Source organism: Meleagris gallopavo, chromosome 2 (genome assembly GCF_905368555.1).
Source record: "Meleagris gallopavo chromosome 2, MGAL_WU_HG_1.1, whole genome shotgun sequence".
NCBI lineage: Eukaryota > Metazoa > Chordata > Aves > Galliformes > Phasianidae > Meleagris > Meleagris gallopavo.
Window position 1 is genome coordinate 26792179 of NC_139405.1, and position 23109 is coordinate 26815287.

A 23109-nucleotide genomic window follows, 5' to 3' on the forward strand; every position below is an offset into this window, starting at 1 on the left:
CTTGCGATGCTGTGTCTGGCAAATTAATTAAAAAAAAGAAAACAAAAAACTTTAAAAAACAAAAAACCTACAGTTTCTGGACTGAGGAGTCAAGGCCAGGAATGGAAAAGAAATACGAGGCAAGCAGGACACACATTTTATAGCATACACAGATTGTTCTGGGTATTTATAGAACATGCTTTGATTTATTGAATCAAAGTTCAAAAAGTGGCCCTCATAAATTATGCTCACAAAAGTGGCTGTTCATATTGGCACATGCAAACATAAACCAGCTAAAGAAGTACATTAATAATTTGATTTTAGGAGTTGAATGCAAATTCTCTATTTGTGTTTTTACAAAATACATTTGACAATATACAAAATACATAGCCTCTGTACTGTCTGATCAACACTTCATCACGTTGCCAGCGCAAGTAGCATCACTTGCATGCTTTAACCACAGGATCTATCATCCTTTTATTTCTCCTTGCACTATCTGTCCTAACATTTAACTACATTTCCTCCGCTTGCTTATTTTAAGTAGCTTCTTCCTTCCCCTTTGATAGCTTCTTTGCAGACTCTTTTTCCAAGCACGAGCTCTTCTCACTGACTTGGTAAATGTTACTTAAAATTTCCCTCTTACATTTTCCTAAACTGTAAAAATTCTTCATCATTAAATGGAAACAAGGACTATTTTTCCTACCTTTCATTTCTTTACTGAAACATATCCTTTATAACATTTCAGTGCTTTGCATTAACACCACATTTACCGTGTTATATTTCAATCACCTTTCTCCTAGATACATTCCAAACATGAATATCACATACAGCCTCCCACACCATCATTATCTACACCAGTATCCTTTCTGTCTGTTGCTTCCTGCAGTAAAGCCTGTACCCTTTGGTGCAATACTAAATCAAACACCTCCTTATATTCTCATCAAACGTACTATGTCAAGGAGAATGTTACTTCACTGGTAGTTCATATGAGCTTCTCAGAGATGTTATATATACCGCAAAAATTACTTCAGTACTTCATAATTTGGAAATGTCTGTTTTTTTTCTTTCTGTACTTTAAAGCACATGGTCGAGTTTGTTCCTTATTTTTTGTGATCTTTCCCAGACTGAAATAAGTGTAACACCAAATGTTTAGCCAGGACACATTCCTCCACTGCTGCCCCTCTCCACGTTATGGACATATCACAGATTTTGTAAAAAAAGGTTTGGGTAACTCTGGTTCATCACAGACACAAAGGAAAAAGGAAAAGACCCTGCAAAGAGGTCCAAAAGTACAATATAATTGATAGAATTACATTAGCTGCAGTGTTTTTAATCAACTGAAGAGCAAAGAAGGGGAAGTAGGAGAAGGTAGGCTAAACTGCTTTGATGTTCATAATGGTTACATACAGGGAGGGAATAGCAAATGTTAGAGAGCATATAAAATTAACAAGGCTTATTTTGAGTATGCTTGAAGGAGTGGAACAGGCAGCAGGGACATTACTTGCTGTTAGAGTTCATAGGACATTTTCCTTTTAAATTGTGGGGCTTTTTCAATGGAAAACTACAGTTTTGCCCAGCAGAATGCCTTTTTGTGGAAATGCTGACATTTCATCAGAATAAGAAGGAAAAGAATGAGGTGCTTTGGTTTGGGTTGATCTGAGAAGAGGCGTCCTGGTTTTGGAACTAAAAGCCTAAACATTCTGTCAGTTTGATATTAACCTGCTTATCTGTGGTACAGCATATCACAGATGATGCATCTGGTTACACAGACAAGGCCATGTGTGTAGGGAGTCAGAAATATAAACATCTTAGCAGAAGTAATCTCTTCAAAGGATCCAGTCCATGGCAAGAATGATGGGATAAATCACTGATATTTCTGCTTCCAGCAGGCATTGTGCTACTGCTAGCAGGTACATTATACTGACACTCTAACTGCATTTTCTTTGTGTTTTTGAAGCAACATTTCTTTAAGGGCTTTTTCTTTTAATCTTAAGTTTGGGACAAAACCTTATACTAAAATATTTTTATTTGATGACATTTTTCGTCAACTACAGAAACTACTGGTAAGTAGGAAGAGAACAAACACTTCTTACTGGCTGACAATGGCCAAGTTTCATTTACCAACCAACTGCTGCTGAGGTCGAAGTGTACACACATTTCCACAGGGACAGGACCCTGATGGGGACATATTATTTTACAATAGATTACATGAAATTACTTTTTAAAAATACAAGACTTTTTCCTAAAGGACAATAACAGACTCGATGGCAAGGGCCTCTTTCACATGGACTACTATTCCTTCCCTTAACATTTAAGCTTCCAGATGATAAAAACACAATTTTTATCTTGTGCATACAGGCACAGAGAAACTCAGTGCAAACATGAACTTAGGAAAAGATTCATTCCTCATATCTTATTCCCATAAACATATTCACATAAATTTACACCCTCAATGACTTTCTTCTGTGCCACATCACATGAATCCACATACCAATCTCTCATTTTTTTTTTGTTCCAGACATGATGCTGTGAGATACTTTTAAGTGTCTCTGAAGGTTTTCAAAATTGCTATTTTTACATCCACTTGCTAACTTCATCATCTGTAGACAACAGCTATTAAATACGATTCAGTAATTTGGGTACTTACTGAATGATACTGAAGATGGAGAAAACAAGCTTTGCTCCTTGTTCTATGGTTTTTCTATGCTGTCCCATTTGGCAGAAATCAGCTTTTCATCAACGCTTTTTTTCCTTTCTGGGAAACATTGAGTTCCTTCTCTCTCCTCCTTCACTCCACCATGTTCTCAGTGGGCCTGTGTCACAGTGACCTTACACCAGGCTAAGAACAACTGCATAAAACGTTCCTTCAAGTACACAGAAACTGGTTTGCACCAAGTACACAGATATTCTATATGTGAGTGTTGAGTACAATGGCTCTGCATCGCTCTCATAATGGTTTAGATCTTAGCTTAACCAGTGTTTAAAGAGTTGCTTTCTTTTAAGCCTAGAGTGTGTGCCAATCTTCATACTCATATAGGCACACGTCTAACTCTTTGTTGAGTGTCTCTGTGTAAGAATCCATTGTTTTTTGTCTATTTGTTTTTGTTCCCTCAAATGGTCATTTGCCAAGTTCAAGGTAGTAAGTTATGGGCTTTCTATGGAAATTTTCTTTCAGCACTCCACAAGATAACAAATTTTGCTGTACTTAACAACTATATTCACTTGATATAGTACATTCAATTTCAGGTGCTGTGCTCAAGGACATCTGTTGAGAGTAAAGCACTTACCTTTCCTTCACCTTATTATCCAGTAAAAAGAAAGTCTGGCTATTGTAAATGGTAAGTATCTAAAAGAAGGTAGAATTGGATCGCTTGTTGTTTACATGTTTTCTAGTGATATAAAACACTAACAAGGTCTCCAGAAGCCCATGTAGATTGATATATGTCTAAATCTAAGAGTATGGGCTTGCAGTGCTTAAGACATACTTGACTCAGAATTTACATCGCTTTTGTGAAATTTCATTCTAACAGTATTGTTTTTTCAGAGTAACTTAATAGTGAATTGTAAAAATTTTGTTGGAAGAAAACCTTCACTGAGCATTTGATAATACCCTTTGTCTTCAGAGTCCTGTGCTACAATCTTCCTCAAAGATTTGAAGCTATGCAGCTGTGATCTCCCATCAAACACCTCACATAGTTTTATAGTGAAAGCATTCTGCCACTGGAATGCACTTGTTTCCTTCTGCTATTGTCTTTGTTTTACTGGTGTTACGGCCAACTATTCAACAGTGCTCTTATTACTGACTGTTACGCAATAATGGCAAAAAAGTCACCTAGGTGTTTCTTTTAAAACCTCCAAGTGGGAAACTCTGAGTAGAACACAGATTCAAACTGTGAAGGAAAAAAAAAGCATGCAAAATGCCATACCACTGAGATTTCTGCTTTTTGTGTCTGGGACAAGGATGTTCATCATGGGGTGATGAATCATCTTCCTAAGTCATTCACAAAATAGACGCCTCTTAAACTCCTCCTTTTTAAACTGTGCTAAGTTTTCCAGCAATCTGGTCTCAAATTCATCCTTGCTAGCAGTACTTGCACTCATGTATCTTACATGTTTCAGCTCAGGACGTGAGAGTTTCAAGTGCCTTTTCCATTAAGAAATGATTTGAGGAAAAGAAGGTATGAGGGAAGGAAGTAATCTCGATTGTCCATATCAATTAGACTCAGCTGTACAGCAGTGCTGACTACCATCAGCACAGTGTATTCTGTCCTTGTACATTCTTCACTTGAAACTGAGAGCCTCTGATTGAAAATCTTTTCACAAAGATACATGGCCTGCTATTACTTTCTCTCACCATACCATGTGTATGTATTGCATTACCTCTCATCAGAAGGCTGCCTCAAGTTGTCGTACTGGGAGTGGGGGGTGCGTTTCCATTATTGGTTTCAAGAGTAAACTTTTCAAGCTAATATATCTAATTAGGGGCATGTACTTTGTAGTCATGTGGACCTCGGAACAGTTGTACACAACCCTTTTGGGTACTCTGGAATTGGATCTGTGGCAAGGACACCTTTCTCCTCAGCACTGCTCTGTGGTCTCCTTTAGCTGGGGAGATTAACAGTAAGTTTATGTTAGGATGTTCTACAAAAGCAATTACTTGTCCTGGGACTGCGGAGAGGACTAAATTACACCCCTTTCAGCTGTATTAGATACTTAGATAGCTTAGACTCCCAGGCAATTACCTCAGCTACTGCCCATTTCTTTTAGAGGAGATGCAACTTTATGATTTGCATAATTTTGCATCTCATATTTCTTTCCTCCTGCACCATAGAGGAACTGCTGCAAGACATCTACAAGTTTCTTCAAAGCCACAGAAACCTGACAGAAAATAAATCCCGTCCAAAAACAAGTGATCTCCATAAATTAGTTAGAACAGCATCGCTGTACCCTCTTCCAACTGAATTAGGTGAAAACAGGAACTAAGACGGGCGTAGGTCAGAGTAAGGGACAGCCTGAGGCTCAATGATGTCTTTGACCTATTCCTCCCAGACTAGTATTATTATGCTGACACTTTGCAATAAAATCTTATTATATAAATTATTTCAACAGCACAGCCATATTAGAATTATAAAAGAATTTCTCCAGGCTTTATCAACGTCACCTGATTATTCACTTTTTGAAGTACAAAGTGTTTGCATGGAGTATAAATACATATGTAGCGTGCCTTTGTGTTCTTATATTCCTGTTGCAACTTGTTCTGACACAATGAAAACTTGTTTTGAAAATACTGAACACCTACAACAACCCCTTCTGGGTGCCAGACAACAGGATTTGTCCTCCCGTGACTACACAGGCACAGCCAGCTGGTTTGTTTCACGGAGCCTCTAATAATTAATCTCTCATGTAGAATATATTTACCACAACTCTCTGAATGGTACAATTTGGTGTTCTGTTTATAACAGAAAACAGTCAAAATTGCTCCTACTTTTTTTCTCTTTTTTAAATGCTCTCTTTCTAAATTCCATTTGTCAGCAGCTATCCAATTCAACACCATCAGTACTAATTAACAAAAGGAACTTAAATTAATAAATTGCTACTCTAATTTCACTAGTGGAATTTAGGTCATATTTCATATGAGCGCTCATTACATCCTCAGTGGTTATACTTCTTCTGCATCTCTATGGCTTTCATTTAACAATGACTGAAAAACAGCGCTGAAATCTTCTGCAAGACCAACCTTCTAATAGGCCTCGTATCAGCATACATTTTTTTCCTTTTAAACTCAGATGTGAGGCAGTTAAGCATCTTTGCTATTTTTACTGCATACGATGCATTAAAAACGCATTTTAATTGGGCGAACCATGTTATGTTGTCTCTTTATTCACGGGCACTTGCACTGCAATTCCTCACAAGGGTAAAGACGCACAAGCACTCAGAACAGATCAGCATAACTCAGTCTCCTTGCTTTCTTCTGACAACAGAGTAACAGATGATTAATTCCGTGCTAGACACTTTATGACAGTTATTAGAAGAAAACTGCTGTTAGAACAAATGATCTGACTCTGCACATCCGAGATGCTAAAACAATTTAAGTGGAAAATACTTCCCAGCACAATACTTTTTGGTTATGTAGTTTGAACCACACTCTAACAGGCAGGCCCACAAAGTGTACACTCTCCATGTGGCAAAGGCTCAGTAACTAACAAAAGCCAGGCTCATGGCACGCACCAGACATCCAGAAGGCAACCGAAATCCAAAATGAGCATTTGAATATGAAAATCATCACTTTTCCAAGTACAACTGTAGAACAATAAAGATACCTTCCAGGACTTCTTTTTCACTTCAAATGTACGTAACGATACAAGGCCTACCTTCATGTTTCTGAACCAAGCTTCTTGAAACTGTGTTCTTCAAGTTGTGGTTTATAATTTCCTTACTTGGAAGCTTTATCTATAGCAAAGATTTTGCTTTTGTGTGAAACAATGCCTACAGTTCTTCACTTTATGCATCTCCAAAATCAGCAATGCCAAGCAAACATCTCAAGTGTTTATACAACAGCAAAACAATAGCTCTTAAATTACTGCTACTGTAATTGGCTAAACTCACAAAGATTCAGTGCACAATGCCATTATGCCGCTAGCAATTTTTTCCTGGGTGCCAAGAAAAATCATCAAATAATCTCTCTTCCTCTTCTTGTGTTCCTATCTTTCTGCTTTTGCTCCCAGCCTACTTCCTTTTGCACTAATTTCCCTACAAAGGCTTGAGTAAACGTCTATGACCACTTTTACCTGCCAATTTACACAAAAACACCAACTGCATTTAGTTTGATGGGTAGGACAGTAATCAGGAACCAATACAGTTGGAGGTCCACAGTGGGCCAAGCAACAAAATCTGTCAAAACACGGGCTTTTAAGAAACACTGCTGCCTTCAGTGGGGGCTGCAATACTACATGACAGAAAATTGTCTGCAAAATTGAAAACAAAACGTGCAACCGAAAACATAACAGGAAATGGATGTAGTAGAACTAGTGAAACTAAGTATGTATGTGAAATTTAAACATTAAACTTCACTCCAGAACACTGTTTTCTGTGTTTTACTAGCAATACCTTTCTCCTTCAGAACTTCTTGTTGGAGTTATTGTCATTTTTAATTCAAATCACATAGAAAGGTGCAGGAAATAGTTATATTTAGACATATTTTTCAATGGTTTGCTGATTACAGAAGGTAGCTTTACTCCGTATGAAGCGAAAGGAGATTAAAAAAAAAATAAATGGTCCTACATTCCATTTGTGTCTCTGTTCCAAAAGATTATGATATTGATTTTATAAATAAAGTCAAGAAAGAAAAATGCTAAAAGAAATAAGACAACTTTGCTGCCTAACAGCATAAAGGAAAACAAATGTTAACAATCTGCTCAAATAACAAAACAGCCATAAATATAACAACCTGACTGAAGGCAAATATGTAAAGGAAGGGAATTTGAGGGAACTGCTGTGGAGCCAGGCCTGCATATCTTTGTGCAGACAGGCAATTAATGTTTAATGTAGAGAAACATATAGAGAAGCATAAGTAGGGCTGCTACTTTGCAAAAGATAACTTTAGTTCCAAGAATATCCGTGTTCCCAAAGGCTTGGACCTTTAGTGACAATTAGGGAAAGAAATTAAAGGTACTGGAGACGATCAGCTGATTTCAGTATCTAAACACGCAGGCTGTTCTGAATCACGTGGAAATCAAAAGTTTGAGTTTTATTCTCTTGCAGGTTTCCGATACAGATATGTGTGGATTTACACAAGCACACTTCACAGAAATACCCCACAGACACAGCAGCTCAAAGTATCCCAAAGCAGACACAGCAAAAAGAAACTCTAAAATAGTTTTATCAATGCCTTCTGCAAGACAGTTCAAGAGACAAACACTTCACTTCCTTCACCTTCTCCACAAGGTACATAAATAGACTTGCTTCAGTCAGATGAAGGCTTGTGGTCTTAGATCATAGCGACTGTGCTTCTGCTTTCTGAACTTCCCTCAGGGCTAACTCAGTGCTCAGGATACCGAGTATCTGCGGAGACAGGAGCACTGGAATCTTTCTGTCACAGCGCAGCCACCCCATTTCCTTGTCCGTGGATCATGAGAATGATATTCCAAGGACATCATGGAAAAAATCAACTTCATATAGTCTTTTTAAACACAGTACTAATTCATGAGAAATTTCCAGTCACTGTGTGACAGCCTGCTCTGTTTTTCCTGTTTGCTGAAGTGCCACAGCCTTATTTTCCACTCCAGGTAAAGGTTAACTTCTTAAAGAGATATCGTTAAGACTCTTCCTATTTCCTCTTATAGAGGTTATGCAAGTGCATACTGAACTATACCGATGCAGAACTATTTTTTACTAAATTATTTAGTAGATTTGAAGGCCAGATGGAACTAAGAAGCTCTTCTAAGTATAAAGGGCAGGTGAAGAATGAGATGAAATGAGGGGGAAAAACAAGAACAATATAAGAAGTAGTAGAGAACAGAAAAATCTGGGCAATACCAAGCTCAGGAGTGAGGCTTGCAAGGCAAGATGACAAACATCGATTCAAGAAGAGAGGAGATCACAGAAATAATAATATAACCTGAGTGATCCATAAGAAATCATTGAATCCCTTACTTGTACTTCAGAGGCAGAGATGAAAGGTTACACCAGAGATCCATCTGTAACAAGTCCGACAACAAGCATCCCCAAAACCAAAGTTTGCTAGCAGGTGAAAGTAATGATTTCATCATGCCATCCTCTCTGCTTTGCCAGATCGCTTATCAAAGGGGGCCGAAGGCAACATACCAAAACATAAGAGAGCCTTCCCTGGATATTCATTAAGACAACTCAGTCAGAAGGAAAGCGAGATGCCATACAGCTGTGATTATAAAAAAACATGTTAAAGAAGCTATTTCTCTTCCCTTCTCCGTTTGTAAGATATGTGCTTGCCCATTGGAAGCAAGATATAGTCCTCCAAAGGTCACAGATCTCTCCAAATAGGGAAAACAGCAACAAACTCTACACTTTTGTGTAAAGCAGAATAATGCAGACTAAAATTGAATGTGAGCGAAGGACAAACGAGCTGACCCCCTCCAAATAAAAACTTATCAAGTAGTACAAAAGCCATTCAAAAAATAACAAGAATGCTCAGAAGAAACAAAGTCACAAAGAATAAATGAAACTTTTTGCATCCAAGTTCACCATGAAGGTGCTCAAAAATACTGTACACCAGAATAGTTCTTTATAAGGGACATACTGAAAGATTTGACTCATGCAGAAATGACAGCCAAAAAGGTAAAGAACAAATCAACAAAACACATACCCGCAAATCAGCAGGCACAGATGATATTCACACCCAAGTGTTCTGAAGAAACTCAAGTGTGAGAAAGTTAAACGCTCAAATAACTTATAACCTCCTGCTTCAAACAGCTTGGTACTGGAGAAGTGTGATGTCAATTAAAAAAAGGTCTGAGCTAAGGGGAGCTGTGGACTAGTAAATGTCATGTCTGTGCCTTACAAATTGGTAGGAACTATTTTAAGAAACTATAGAATTATAAAAAGCCTAGACTTAGTGGAATTGAATAAATATGATATATTGGGTAGGAGTTTAACTCGTGCTTCACAGATCTCTTATCTTCTAAAGGCATGAAAAACATGTGGACAAAAAAGATCCCAATGACATACAGTGCCTGGCTTTCCAACAGGTATTTGGGAAAAGTTTTTCAGTAGTTTTTAAAAAACTGAATTACCAGAGCAGGAGAAAAGATCCAGGAGCAGATAAATAGCAAGTCAAGATAAGTAAGAAAAGAGATAGGAATGAATGATGAGTACTATTAGAGTGAAGCCACCTGAGAACTGTGCTAGAAGTAGGTGTTTTGACCTCTATTGCTCAACATATTCCTACACAATCTGCAAAAATGAGCAAAAGAAGATGGCAAAGTTTGCTAATGATAACAATTCAGTCAGAGGAAGAAAAATGACAATCCGTTATGAGAAGCTGCAGATAGTTCATACCCTAATGAGAGACTAGACTGTAAAATATGAGGCAAAATGTCAGTACCAACAGGCAGATATGAAAGGAAAAAACTCTTAATTTTACATATACACACAACAAGGGCTTTGAAGTGCAGGTAACAGTGATCTTGGTGTTAAAACACCAGCATAAACTCAGTACAAAGGAAAGCAAATAGAATAAATAGCAAACCAGACAATATGACTACGTCACCATACAAATACATGATGAACATGTGAGCTGTGATTAACGTGCAGTCCCCTATCACAGAAAGAATACAATAAATAGTAAAAGTATAAGGATTATGAAGGTAATCATAAATACTGGCAGTTTACTTTCTGTAGAAGCAAAGAGTGATCAGAGTAGGAGAACCTGCGACATTTGAGGTGTGAAAAAGCTCATGAGATCATGATTTATTGGGGAGATCAGCAGGGATTAATTTTTTTGCTCCCTTTTTAGATACAAGAGTTGGGGAGTAACAACCAGACCTACCAGGAGGTAGGAATGTAAGAAGCTGACAGAATTGTTTCTTCACAGAAAATCTTGCTGACCTGTGCAATCCCTTGCCACTGAATTGTTCCAAGATGATAAAGAGCCTGGAGCATCTCCCATACAAGGAATGGCTGAGTAACCTGGGTCTGTTCAGCCTGGGAAAAAAAAGACTGAGAGGGGATCTGATAAATGTTTATAAATATCTCAAGGGAGGTGGGAAGCAAATGGGTGAGACCAGGCTCTTCTCGGTAGTGCATAGCAATAGGAGAAGGAGCAATGGCCTAAAACTTGGATATAGGAAGTTCCGTGGAAGAACTTCTTTATGCTAAGGGTGACAGAGCACTGGAACAGGTTGCCCAAAGAGGCTGTGGAATTTCCTTTTATGGAGAAATTCAAGATCTGTCTGGATGCCTGCCTATGTGATCTATCATAGGATACCTGTTTCAGCAGGGGGTTGGACTCCATGATCTCTTGAGGTCCCTTCCAGCCCCTGCAATTCTGTGAAATTTGTGATGTTAACAATTGGGTTCAAAAAACTTATAGACAAACAGAAGAAAAACGAAGTGGAGCTATGAAAAAGAGATATACCAACTCTGGATATAGAAATCCTTCAATATGCTAGAATATATGAGGAAAATATCACTACAAGCTTTTCCATGCACTTCCACAAGCATCTTTTACTGGCTACTACAGAAACATGGTCCTAGGTGAACTGTTGAGTTCGATTTAGTATGAACGTTCTTTGTGTTTAGCAATAGCAGAGCAATTACAAATATTACTCAAAAGAGAATAAGGCTCACCTATTATTTTGACTTAGTTATTTACTTTGGGCTATTAAACCCCTCCTTCCAGAATGATGTATTTCTTTCTATCCTTTTCTCTAAAGGAGGGCATTTTTGATATCAGGTCCTAAATACAATTCCTGGATCTAACACAGATTTAGCAGCTTTGATAAATACATAAAGAAGCTCTCTAAAGATGATAAATCAGTTGATTTATCATAGTATTTCTATAACAGCACTCAACCCTGGTTATCTACAAACCATGTACATTAAATTCTAGAATTTGTCTTCCAACAAATTGCTGTTATTTTCCACTTTTTTTCCAAGCAAACTCCTCCAATCTATTCTGTGCAATTCTCAACACACAAGAGAATCCTAACATGTATCAAAGCATTAGTACATACAGTTCATATCTACATATACATAACATTTATATGAAAACAGAAAAATTAGTTGTTTAACCTATTTTGTTTTTATGCACTCCCTATAGTAGCTATACTCTTCATCTTCAAATCATTGTTTTCTTTCCCCACAGTCAAAGCTTTAATGAGAAGTGACCAGAAACAAACACCCAAGCCCTTCTCTTTCTTGGCGGAAATCCACATAATGCATGACAGCACTGAAGATCCCTGGCAGGCACCTGTCAGAAACTAACATACCATATCTTAAGAGTCAGACTTAATTATCCAAGGAGACATTTAAAGAAAAGTACATGAAAAATATGACTCAATAAGTGTGACTATCGTGTGTATGCACTGTACAATGCAGAGTACGCAGACAAAAATGTAAAAATAAAATAATATCCTGGAAAAATTCTAATTAAATGCTCTATTAATTATTATTTGTCCTTTATATCTTGCAACCAAAATCACATCACTATTAAGGTTTGCTGGTAAATCAACTCAGAATGTGTTACAAGGAATAGTGCAACCATTAAGTATTATAACATAATACAATCTTCTCCATTTGCCTTCATGCTTTTCATTTATAATTCCAATCAGCTGACACTGCCACAGAAAATAAGACTTTTGATTTAATGGTCTATAAAATCAAATTAACTTCTCTGTAAACTTCACATGGCTGGGTCCACACATCTCTTCTTGCTATGGCTGTCACACCATATTGGCCCTATTGTATTCTAAAAAAGAGTCCACCTGAGGCAACAAAATGTCTACCCTGCTGGATTTCAGGCAAGGAAATCACTTTTGTACGTTTTTAATACAAGACTCTATTGAAAACAAAAAAATTTAAACAAGTGACCTAGCTCAGCTTCTAACCTTTTAGTTTACACCCCATTGCTCTTATCTGAAGAGAATCCTTGTGTTTCAGACATGAAAACAAAAACAAAAGCACAGTGAAGGATAGGTCCCCTATGTGTTGTGCTTCCTTTTCCTCCTCTCTCTTTTTTTTTTTTTTCCCCCCTAAGCTTTATTTTAAGTTTAAGGTAAAGTGCAACAGAGCCAAAGACAAGGAAAAAGCTTTCTGCGCAGAGCATACATGAATGCCAGCAAGTTTATTTTTGGGAATCCACTCTTTTAAGATCCCTAATGTGCATGAAACAATCATGTAATACATGCAAATAAAATGTATTATGTTTACAAATAAGCAAGGAAAATACTGAAATATAAAATGAATAATAACAAATGATTTACTACCTTAATTATACCTATCAAGCAGAGATTACAAAAACGATGCAATGTTTACATGTAAACTTTATACAGTGAGATCCAAGGCACTGTAGGTAGAGAACAATACTTTCAAAGGAAGGAGAAACCTGTTACTTTAACAGAATGCAAGATGTATCCATTGATACTCTGTCTAACATGGGGAGGAATTCTCAATTAAAAATGGATGAGTTAAAAAACAAGTGAATATCACTTTAAAAAAAAATATGAGGGCACTCAAAATACACTGAATGCAACAGAAAACCTTTGACATATTACAACTGAGTTTGTCTAAACAACTACATGAGGATGGGTCCTTAGGCCCCTAAATTGTCCCCTGTATTCAAATATTCTTTTATTAGACTAAAAAGATATACTTCCTTGCCATACAAGGGAACATTAATGCTTAAAGCAAACACATCTCAGCCAAATAGCTACTAGCATCTTCACATGACACACATCTTCTCATGTTATGATATTCAAGGGAAAGCTATTGATGAGGATGAAAATGCTACGGCCCAGTGCCCCAGCTTGACACTTAGTGATCATAGCATGGTTGCGCTGAGCACGAACTGGAGCTGCAGCAGTGCTGATGATGCATGTAAAGCTCGTGCAAGATGCATCTGCATATAGACTTAAATTGCACTTGACTTTATGGCAAAGCAACAGCCAACATACATTTGAGAGTACTTAAGCCCTTTCAAGCTTTTACCCTGCAGAGCATTGAGTGATACGTAGATTTAACACCACAAGCTGAGAACACCAATGAATAGCCAGTGACAATAATGTCATTCAGAAAACAGTGTTGTCAGCCAAGCTGAGAAAAAGAATCTGAACTCTGAGAATGACTTCTTATTGTGATACCACATTATTGTTTTCCACCTCTTGCTATTTTTAATGATGTGTAGGTGGATTTATGTAGGATAAAAGAGTAAATTGAGTCCTAACTTGCTCTCCCTGAACTGTAACCTAGGTCTACAGAGCAGAACTAGGTCGGACAGAAATTGGGCCAGAGTGCATCTTAAGAACTGAACTTAATTTGTATAAACAAACAGGCTTTATTTACAGTATTCCTTCATAAAATCCCAGGCTTCGAGTCTGCATGCTTTTTAAAGGCTCCATTTATGTGCACTTGAATGCCTATTTAAGCAAAAAACAAGAGAGCTTTCCCATGGAAACCGCACAGAGATGTTTTACTTCACACGTACACCACAAACAAGGCTGCTAACTTTCCATAATTTACTGTATTTTCTTAGGCTTGCTATTGTATTTTAGGACAAAATCTTTTGGAGAAGCTGCTTACGCAGGAGGCCGCAGCCATATAAACAAATGACCTATAAGTGGCAGAGCCTGAGATGGGAACTGGGAGGACATAGTATCTTGGCAGCCTATAAGAGAATCTTAGTATTTTTGGTTTCTAGCTGGAGAAACAGGTTACATTTTAGTGTTCAGTTGAGAAATGAGAAATCAGGAGGCATTTGCAATCACATTATTTAACCAGGACGTGATTCGTTTCTTAGAATTAAATCAAGCCAGAAGGCAATCCCTCGGCATAGACAATAGCAAGCTTCAATCATCAGACACTATCTCTTAGTGAGAAATCTAAGCCAGGAGCCTCAAAGGAGCCAGGTGCCTCTTAGGTCTAAAAACTGCCTAAGAGACAGAGAAACTCAATCACATGAAGTTTATCAGACAAGCAAAAATTGGTCCAATTATGTCTGAATGAAGATGAGCACTTTTTCTATGAGAATAAAAAAAGATTCTGCTAAACTGATATTCTGATTTGAGAATTTGCCTTTTAGATTTTGGTGATATGTGTCTGAGAATGCATACAGTCTACATCTATATGTATGCTTTCTGGGGTAATAATTTTGCCCTTACTTGTAATTACTACTGATTGTCTCAGGGCTACAGTAAAGGGTTAAGTCCTAACTTCAAAAGAGATGCCTACATCTGCTCAGGGGCCATGAAGATAAGCAAGGATACCGAGACTTTCAAGTTTAGCCCCTGAGTTGAAGGAATTGGATGGGCTCACCTGTTGGAAAAAAAAACTGGGAGAAGGCTGGGCACAGAATCAATGTCCCTTTGGCATGAACTTCTGACAGCTCTGCCCATGAATAAGCAGGCTGCCTGCAGCTGCTGAAATCAGAGGCAGGGTTTGCCAACCAAGGATGTGGAAATCTCTGTGAGATTGGTGGTGCTTCTACACCCTACAAAGCAATGTGGTCTGTACGCCTCAGAACATGACTGGACAGCTAATGAATGCAGCTGCTACAACAGCAAGCAAAAACTTAGCAGCATCTTAGGCTGCAGTGAGGAAAATAGTGTAAAATGACCACTCAACTGACTGAGAATAAGGGTGGAGAATTTGGTCAGACTCCGGAGCATCGAGTGAAAGGTCCTGTGGCCCTCGAACAGCAGGGCCAGAAAGATAAACAGAGTTATTTTGTCTCAAAGGATGCCAAGCACTCGAGTAACCATTCAGCTAAGAGGGAAAGACATATTAAGTAAAACCTAATGAACAGACAGCACTTAAAAGCACAAAAAAGTTTTCCTTGATTTATCCAGGGCTAAATTTACTTCAGCTGAGCTTTAGGAGGCTGCGTCATATATCCTTCTTTTTTTTACTGGGGATGAATTGAGTTGGTGTTTGAACTATATGTTTAATTAGAACGCTTTCCCATATACACCTACATATATTCCCATATATTCAGTCTGTAACGTAGCTATGACAAAAATAAAATAGAATGAAAAAATCTTTGTTTGTGATGAAACACACTTATCTATTCTAAGAAGCCCCAGAACATATTTTAGACAATATTTACATAAGTACTAAATTGTGTTAAAAATATTTCTTAAAATACGCTAACACGCATTATAACATCATAGTTTTCCTGCTGTAGTTTTATTTCTGGTACTTGCTCAGGATTCACTAGCTGTTCCTGCAAGCAAAGCGCTTTTAACTAGAGCAGCCTCTCCGTCTCTTTGCAGCTCAGTGATGGTTATTTCAGACACTGCAGCTTGCTTTCTTCCCCCGCTTCTCATCATCTTTCTTATATTATGTACCCAGTATAAAGCTTAAATGGAAAGGCTCAAACGTAAGAGCGAATAACCTCAAAAAATGTACATGTGATAGTAAGTGTACACATTTAGTGCTTCTAAAAGTACTGTTACAGTACTTCTAAATTTCAAGTGCAGGGCAGAGAAGTCCATTTGTACACACCCACTCATAAATGAATGCACTTAGCAGACAGAACATAGATACTTGTAAGCTTCCAGATGCAAAATAAGTGCATTTTTTTTGACTATACAACCAAGCATTTCTGCAGTACAAAAACAAGCCACACTGATGCTTCCAGTTACTGTTTCTTTTCCTTCAAAACAAAACACACATAATGTTCTGCTAGGGAAAAAAAAAAAAAAAAGAAAAAGAAAGAAACAACAAGTCCACAAAAACAAATCGCACTTGATCAAGAAATGGCTCTCCCAGACAATATGGTATTAAAACCAATTACTATCAAACTAAAAAATTTCTACTACAATGCATCAAAATCCAAAATTGAATGTCACTTGATGTTCTCCATACAATTAAAATTACAAAATCTGCAAATGCTTCAGTCATTTATTATTTACTTCCATCATTTCCAAATTACAATCAGTCTCTGACCATGCCATTCATTTAATTTACTCAGCTTGAACTACTTTCATTTGACTCTTATTGATGCATCTTTGCTAATTTAATTTAATCTTCTGATTGTCAGTCAAAACATTAACTCCGATATGCCTTATTATTTATACACTTTGAGGACTTCTATGCAGACAACTGACTGCCTGCTTAAATTCGTTGCTGCTGTTTTATTTTTACGTTTTGCAAAATGTAAATTCAGCAGTAAGGCCACTACTGATATTGTTCCATCCAGGTGAAATCTCTTCAGCTTCTTTAGAAGACAGAAATAACACACAGCATGCAAAAGGAGCACTGCTGGCCACACAAACTTATACTTGAAACAGAATCACTCTGGAGACGCTGTCCTGTCACCTTAAACTACAAGGGATACTAGGACCAAAGTGGGATTTACCCATGCTGAAATCAAGGCCTGCAAAAAAACTGCAGAGGGAAAGCAGAAAAGTAAAAACAAAGAAACAAAAAAAGAAGTCTTCAGACTTTCAGGTAACTTTCTCAAGTTCTGGCAGGACCGTCTACTATGTTGGATTACTGGTTTGCTCTATCTCCTTCTGTGCCTTTTTATTAGAGCATATCTTTCAGGTTTTTCTTCCTTCCTCTTTCCATCTCACATGCTTCCCTCCAGGGTCCCCTATACACCAACACAAAACCAAGGCACTACCTTGACTGACTGCTATCATGCAGATTATTTCTGCTGTGGGCTATCTTGTCTATGTGGATTGGAAGCTCTTTGGAGCAGAGATTGTCACTACTCTGTGTCTCTACAGTGCCTAGCAGAAGAATCTTGTTTTGATCAGTCCTCTGGCACTCGTGTTACAAGCATGATTAATAAGGTATCTGTCTGGACTCATATAGGGGAATACTAGGACGACAGTAGAACAAAAACAGCTTTAGCTTGCGGAATGATGCAAACATACAGTTACACCTGTGTAATTTCCATCACCAGAAGACCATGTAGCAAAACAGCAACCTGACTTACTTTGCTCTCTTGGCCATTTCGTTGCCATCCCAGCGTGGGCTATATGGGTAGTTCTTCTGGGCCTGGGAATACAGCTGCCCACTGTTAGTGAAGTGGTAGACAGACTGAAAGGTTAGGGTTGGCTGGTCTCGAGGAAAGTACAGGGGTAGGTCAACTGGAATTAAAAAAAAAAAAAAAAAAAAGAGGGTCATAAAAATATATACATTGTGTTACTCTTTTTTTTGTTTGTTTTTTTACAGGAAATATATCATTCTTTTCTATTGATTCAAAGGTGATAGAAAAGGACAAAGTGATTATTGCTTCAAACATATACTTCTGTAATTCTTATAAATTATGATTCCCTCATATTGCTTTTACGGATACATTTTCACATAAAATATAGTTTAAAATTGGTTAGCCAGTGTATTTCTATGTTAATTATCTGCCTGAGACTTAAAGTGGTTAAATGATTTGATAAAGGATGCAGAAAGATTCAGTCACGAGTTAAAACAGACCTCAATTTGCAGTCATCTGTTAGACAAAAAAAAACCCCACAAAACCAAAAACACACTGCAAAGTCATTAATACCAAAAATATATCACTAAAAATAAAAATCAGAACCTTTTAGTTCCCTTTGCTTATCACCGCCTCATGATCCTCTTCCTCTGGCAGAACAATAAAATAGTCTACAACAGTTTAATAACGTGGTCTGAAACTATTTTTTAGCATAGTTTTTTCATTGCTGCATTTATGCTTAAGATTTTTTGGTCTACATATAATTTCAGAAGGTTTTAGAAATGTGTAGTTCAAGTGAGTTATCAACACTCCTTTACATTAACATTCTGATCTAACATAAAGATTAGCAGGTAAATGTAGGTATTTTTAAAGTTGTAGACTTCATTTAGGAAGTAGCTATGGTTATACTCTCTGTTATCCTCCAAACTGCAATTCTGGAAATCACCAAGTTGGAAAAATACTCCAATTGTGCAGCAGTTCCATGTAAATCTTCAGATGTTTTTCCTATTTGGCACAGCAATGAGTGAAATAAATTAGTAAGATTACAATTCATTCAAACAAACTTGGTTTCTGTGTTTGGTCTATTTGCCACTTTGTAGTCCTTAAAGAGAAGAAAAAAAAAAAACAAGTTACTAAAAAGGCTGCAATAGCCAAAATAGGAACCAAAACAAGGAGCAGAATCACTACAAACAGAATTTTAAGAAAAAAAAAGGAACATGACAGGCCTGAACTCACTCACAGGCAGCACAGGATCTCCCCTCCAGTGCACTCGGTAATTCATCATTTTCTACTTTTAAAATACTTCATGGAACAGAGATTCCAGTGCTTCCTTTGAGATCCCTGTTCATGGACTGAGATCAGCGTAAGAAAGATTTCCTTCTTTTTAAGTTCTCTTCTATCATCCTACTAGGTCCTTCATTTTTTCTAACCGTGTCTGAATATTTGGATGCGCATCAGCCAAACCACAACTCCCTTTCCCCTAAGTTACTCTCCAAGCTCTGCAAGTAAATGAGTTCATAGTAATGAAGTACACGAGACTGGATGTGATAGTCCAGCTGCAGTCTCAAAATAAAACAAATCACTTACGATCACGCTGTTTGTGACCCGGTGCCTGAGCTACACGTGACAACTCCCCAAGCCCCGGTGACTCAGCTCACACAGCAGCTTCCAGCAGATATTTAAACAGTAATGACACGGGCAGAGTTCTGCTAATTTAAGGGCAGATCACTGATGTAATAAAGGTTAGACTCCAAGATTACTCTGTCAAATTCCTCTTTGTAACATGATTATTCAGTAATATCCCTGAAAAACACTGGCATAGTGAGGCTATCTACCAGTAAGCAAGCTCTCTCCTCCCCTCACAGATGGGAAGTGCGTGCCTCAGAATCTCAAGGACTTCACTACAGAAAGGAATAGGAAGCAAAGCTCTCTGCTTTAACATGACAAATATACTCCTTCAGCTCTACCGTTTCAACTCTGTTCCTCCAGTGCACCTTTTCCTTCTCAAGCATCAACTTCTTAAAGGAAAACACTCTGTATGCTTGTGTTTTGTCACTGTGTGAAAGGAATAACTATGTTTAGTAGCACACACAAAGAATAATTTAGTCCTTCCATTTAACTTTTTTTTACTTGAGAATTTCTGACTTCGTTATCTTTCCTTTGAAAACCTTTGTCTATCTAAAGGGTGCAAACAGCAGCATTGTTGTACCTGATAGTTAAAATAGAAGGTTTGCACTTCAGAGAAAGCATTTAGCACTAAAACGCTGTCTAAATGCATCATCAAGACACTGCTACCGTAACAGAGAAAATTCCATGTGTTAGAAGCCTTTCATTCTTATAAATGAGTATAAATCCAACAAAGGTATCACCAAAATAAAGAAGAAAAGAATTTCTTCTTCTATTAACTGAAAGCTGTATAGGAATTTCCAGGAATCATTCACATTATAAACAGTTACATGAATTGATGTGACAGGTTAACAGTTGGACAATGGTTGATGGTTGGACTACATGATCATAGTGGTCTTTTTCAACCCTAATGATTCTGTGATTCTATGATTATATAATCAATTTAGAATTAAAACTTCACATCCCACATCCTGCTAATAGCAATATTAAAGTGGACTGCAAGCAGAGTTTTGAACAATTTGATCTGCCTTTGATTTGACTGCTTCGACCACTATTCACCTAAAATTGTCAGAAGCCCATTTTCTCTACCCCAAGTGGTTCTTTAATATAAGGTGTGAGCTGAGTCCAAACAAAGTAAAAAAAAAAAAACAACCCTGCCCCTAATTTTGGAATGCAACCACACCTAAAAGACAAGTAAACAGGAAATAGCCTTGAGTTGTAAAGTACTATACGTATGTCAAGGTAGCCAGCTATTATTTCAGCAGTAGGAAATAAAGGCAAGATCTGAATTCTGGCACAGTGGATGCAAGACCACTGACATTGCAAGTGTACAAAATGCTTGGATTTAGTGTTGCTATATTATATATAAAAAATAGGCAAATACCATTAACAATCAACACTAGTAAGGTGCTCTGAAGATGAAAGGTGAAATTCTGCTCATAGTCGCAATGACATCTTTATGAGGTGGCACATGCTGATAATGAAAATGTTGATTTTAATTTGGTCATATATACAATCTGACTCCAAACCTATGCACTAATACAAAATATGATCTGTCTCCATGTGATACTTAACATGGCAAAGGTGAGAGTGATCAGAATGACATCTCACATAGCCTTTAGATTTCATCCTGAAAAATGTATCACAGTTAAAAACAACACACTACTTTTGTAAATCCACACCCAAGTGACAAAAACTATAAAAACATGCTTTGGTTTGACATGGTAGTTGCTTAAGAACTACAAAAACGTATTCATGTTGAACACAAGTACTATTTCCAAATAACAGCTGACTCACAAAGTATCCTGGTGATATGTCTGCAGAAAATAAGCAGATGACTCATGTCTGTAAATTCCTGAAAGTACCAATAGACCCTTTGCTTAGTCATCTCTTGCTTGGATGCTGGGTTCATGAGCTCTGTAAACTATAATGAGGGATCGAGCTCTTAGTAGGACTCTCTCTCTCTCTTTTTCTCTCTTCTAAACAGTGCAAATTATCTCTCTAAAAATAACTTCATCTACGTAAGTGAGTCACTTCAGCTAGCAAGCTTACACAAGTCGTGCAGTTAAGCATTAATATTTAGTTATGAAGGTAAAAATCTTGCTGCCAAACTCAGTTTTAAAATGAAAATTATGTCAGAGGAAGTCCCATTTACCCCTTCTCTCACAGAAATAGAAACATTTCCTTTGGAAAATTTAAACCATTAGCTCATTCAGGAAAGTAAAGCTTTCTAATTCAGTTTCATGCTCTAAGTAATTTAATCATAATGATTTCTTACTTTAGCTTTCCTAAGCATCGCATTATTAACATAAGAAGAGATCAAAGAAACAAGCAGACTGAGAAAGAAGGCAATACTACAGCAAAATACTGCTTTCTTCTTTGTAAAAATTTACAGACTATTTTTTAAAAGTCAACTTTTAGAGATCCACATTGCAGGGAAAATCACATCTTTATGAAAGCTCTACATGAGGCAGAACTTGGAGGGCTGTTTGGGGTAATTAAGCATTGAGTAAATTCTTCAGTGATTGAACCCTAATTTTCCCACACAGTTCATAAGAAAGCAAAAGAACAAGGATTTGCTTGTTGAGAATGAGTCATGTTGTAAAGAAACTTAATTACAGTTTATAAATAGTTGAAGTTGCTCTCTTTTTGAAGAAGGAGAAACTACTGAGAACTGAGAGAAATTTGCTTTTCTTGTCTTAAAATTTAATGCATGCCTATATTCAAAACACAGTTATCTTCAAGCATGAATGGCTAAAGAACTGCACAATGAAGCAGTAAGGTTTAATTGTTCATGATCTTAGAGAGTAATCATATTGAGATCTGGAACAGGTTTCCAAGTTTGTTAAGCTAAGCTTATCTCAACAACTACAGAGTCAATGAAGACAGACTTATTAATTCTAAAGTAATGTTTTCAGCATCTCATTTTACAGCTTTTTAAACAACACATGAAATTTGGAAGGGATGTCTTGGCAAAAGCACACTACTGTGCTGCTTTGGGGTTTCTGAAGTAAAAATGTTCAGGAAAAAAGAAAGGCAGCTTTACCACAGTGCTCCCATCCCTCTCTTTATGTACTGGGGAGAACAGAAGGAAAAATAATCCCATGCTTGAAGTGCAAGCTGACCATACAAACATTTCAAAGTATTTAGATGGCAACGTCTACAGAAATTTTTCCACGTAATGTTTTCCTCCTCTAGAGAAGCAGTTTATCAAACCTTTGTAAGACAATGGGTAAATCCAGAAGTCTGTTTTCACAGAAGTCAACATTTGCTCACTGAACATTACGTACTGTTTTAATCTTTAGATGATGTTATAGTGGTTATCTCATTAACCTTCTGGCTGCTTGAATGTGCTGCAGTTTATTGCACCTGTAATTCGTTTCACATCATAAACGTTGGCTGATCTGGAGCTTTCTACTTCTACAACACTTCACTGCCTACGTATACTTAATACAATTTAGATTTGCTTTATGAGGCAGCCTTCAAATAGAGGATAACAAAGCATTCTTTCAAATTCTGTTCCTAGGCTGGCCAGAATTCACCAATGAGACACAATTCTCTTCCATCCTCCCTGACAGGTTTTACCCTCTTGCATTTATAAACTGTGTAACAATAAAGCCTTGCTCTGATTAAATATGTACTTTTCTCCTCATGTGACCATCTAATCACTGTAAGATATGATGACAGTTATGTAAAATATTAACAAAATTTCTTCACAGCACCTTCATGAGCAGTGAGGCTATTTAATGAGTCCAGATAGGTAATAAAGGAACAAAGACAGGATGGTTGGTCTGCCTATTGACAGCTGTGAGCCAGAATGTGGGGCCCAACTCTTCTGAAACCTAGCAACAAGTAATATTCTACACAGCCAAATGCAG

The 23109-nt window shown here is 37.3% G+C and overlaps 1 protein-coding gene and 1 long non-coding RNA gene across 3 annotated transcripts in view; one reads left to right on the forward strand and one right to left on the reverse strand.

Annotated features, from left to right (window-relative positions):
* Nucleotides 1–12127, forward strand: part of LOC146544911 (uncharacterized) — a 37968-nt gene extending 25841 nt beyond the window's left edge. Inside the window, exon 3 of the long non-coding RNA XR_014882041.1 lies at nucleotides 3226–12127. This is a non-coding gene — a long non-coding RNA (uncharacterized LOC146544911). The remainder of the gene's footprint in view (nucleotides 1–3225) is intronic.
* BABAM2 (BRISC and BRCA1 A complex member 2) overlaps nucleotides 1–23109 on the reverse strand; it is a 159875-nt gene that overhangs the window by 3870 nt on the left and 132896 nt on the right. For both annotated transcript variants that reach the window (XM_085219400.1, XM_085219399.1), the window contains one exon: nucleotides 17612–17765. In XM_085219400.1, coding sequence (XP_085075526.1) covers nucleotides 17612–17765 — 154 coding nt within the window. The remainder of the gene's footprint in view (nucleotides 1–17611; nucleotides 17766–23109) is intronic.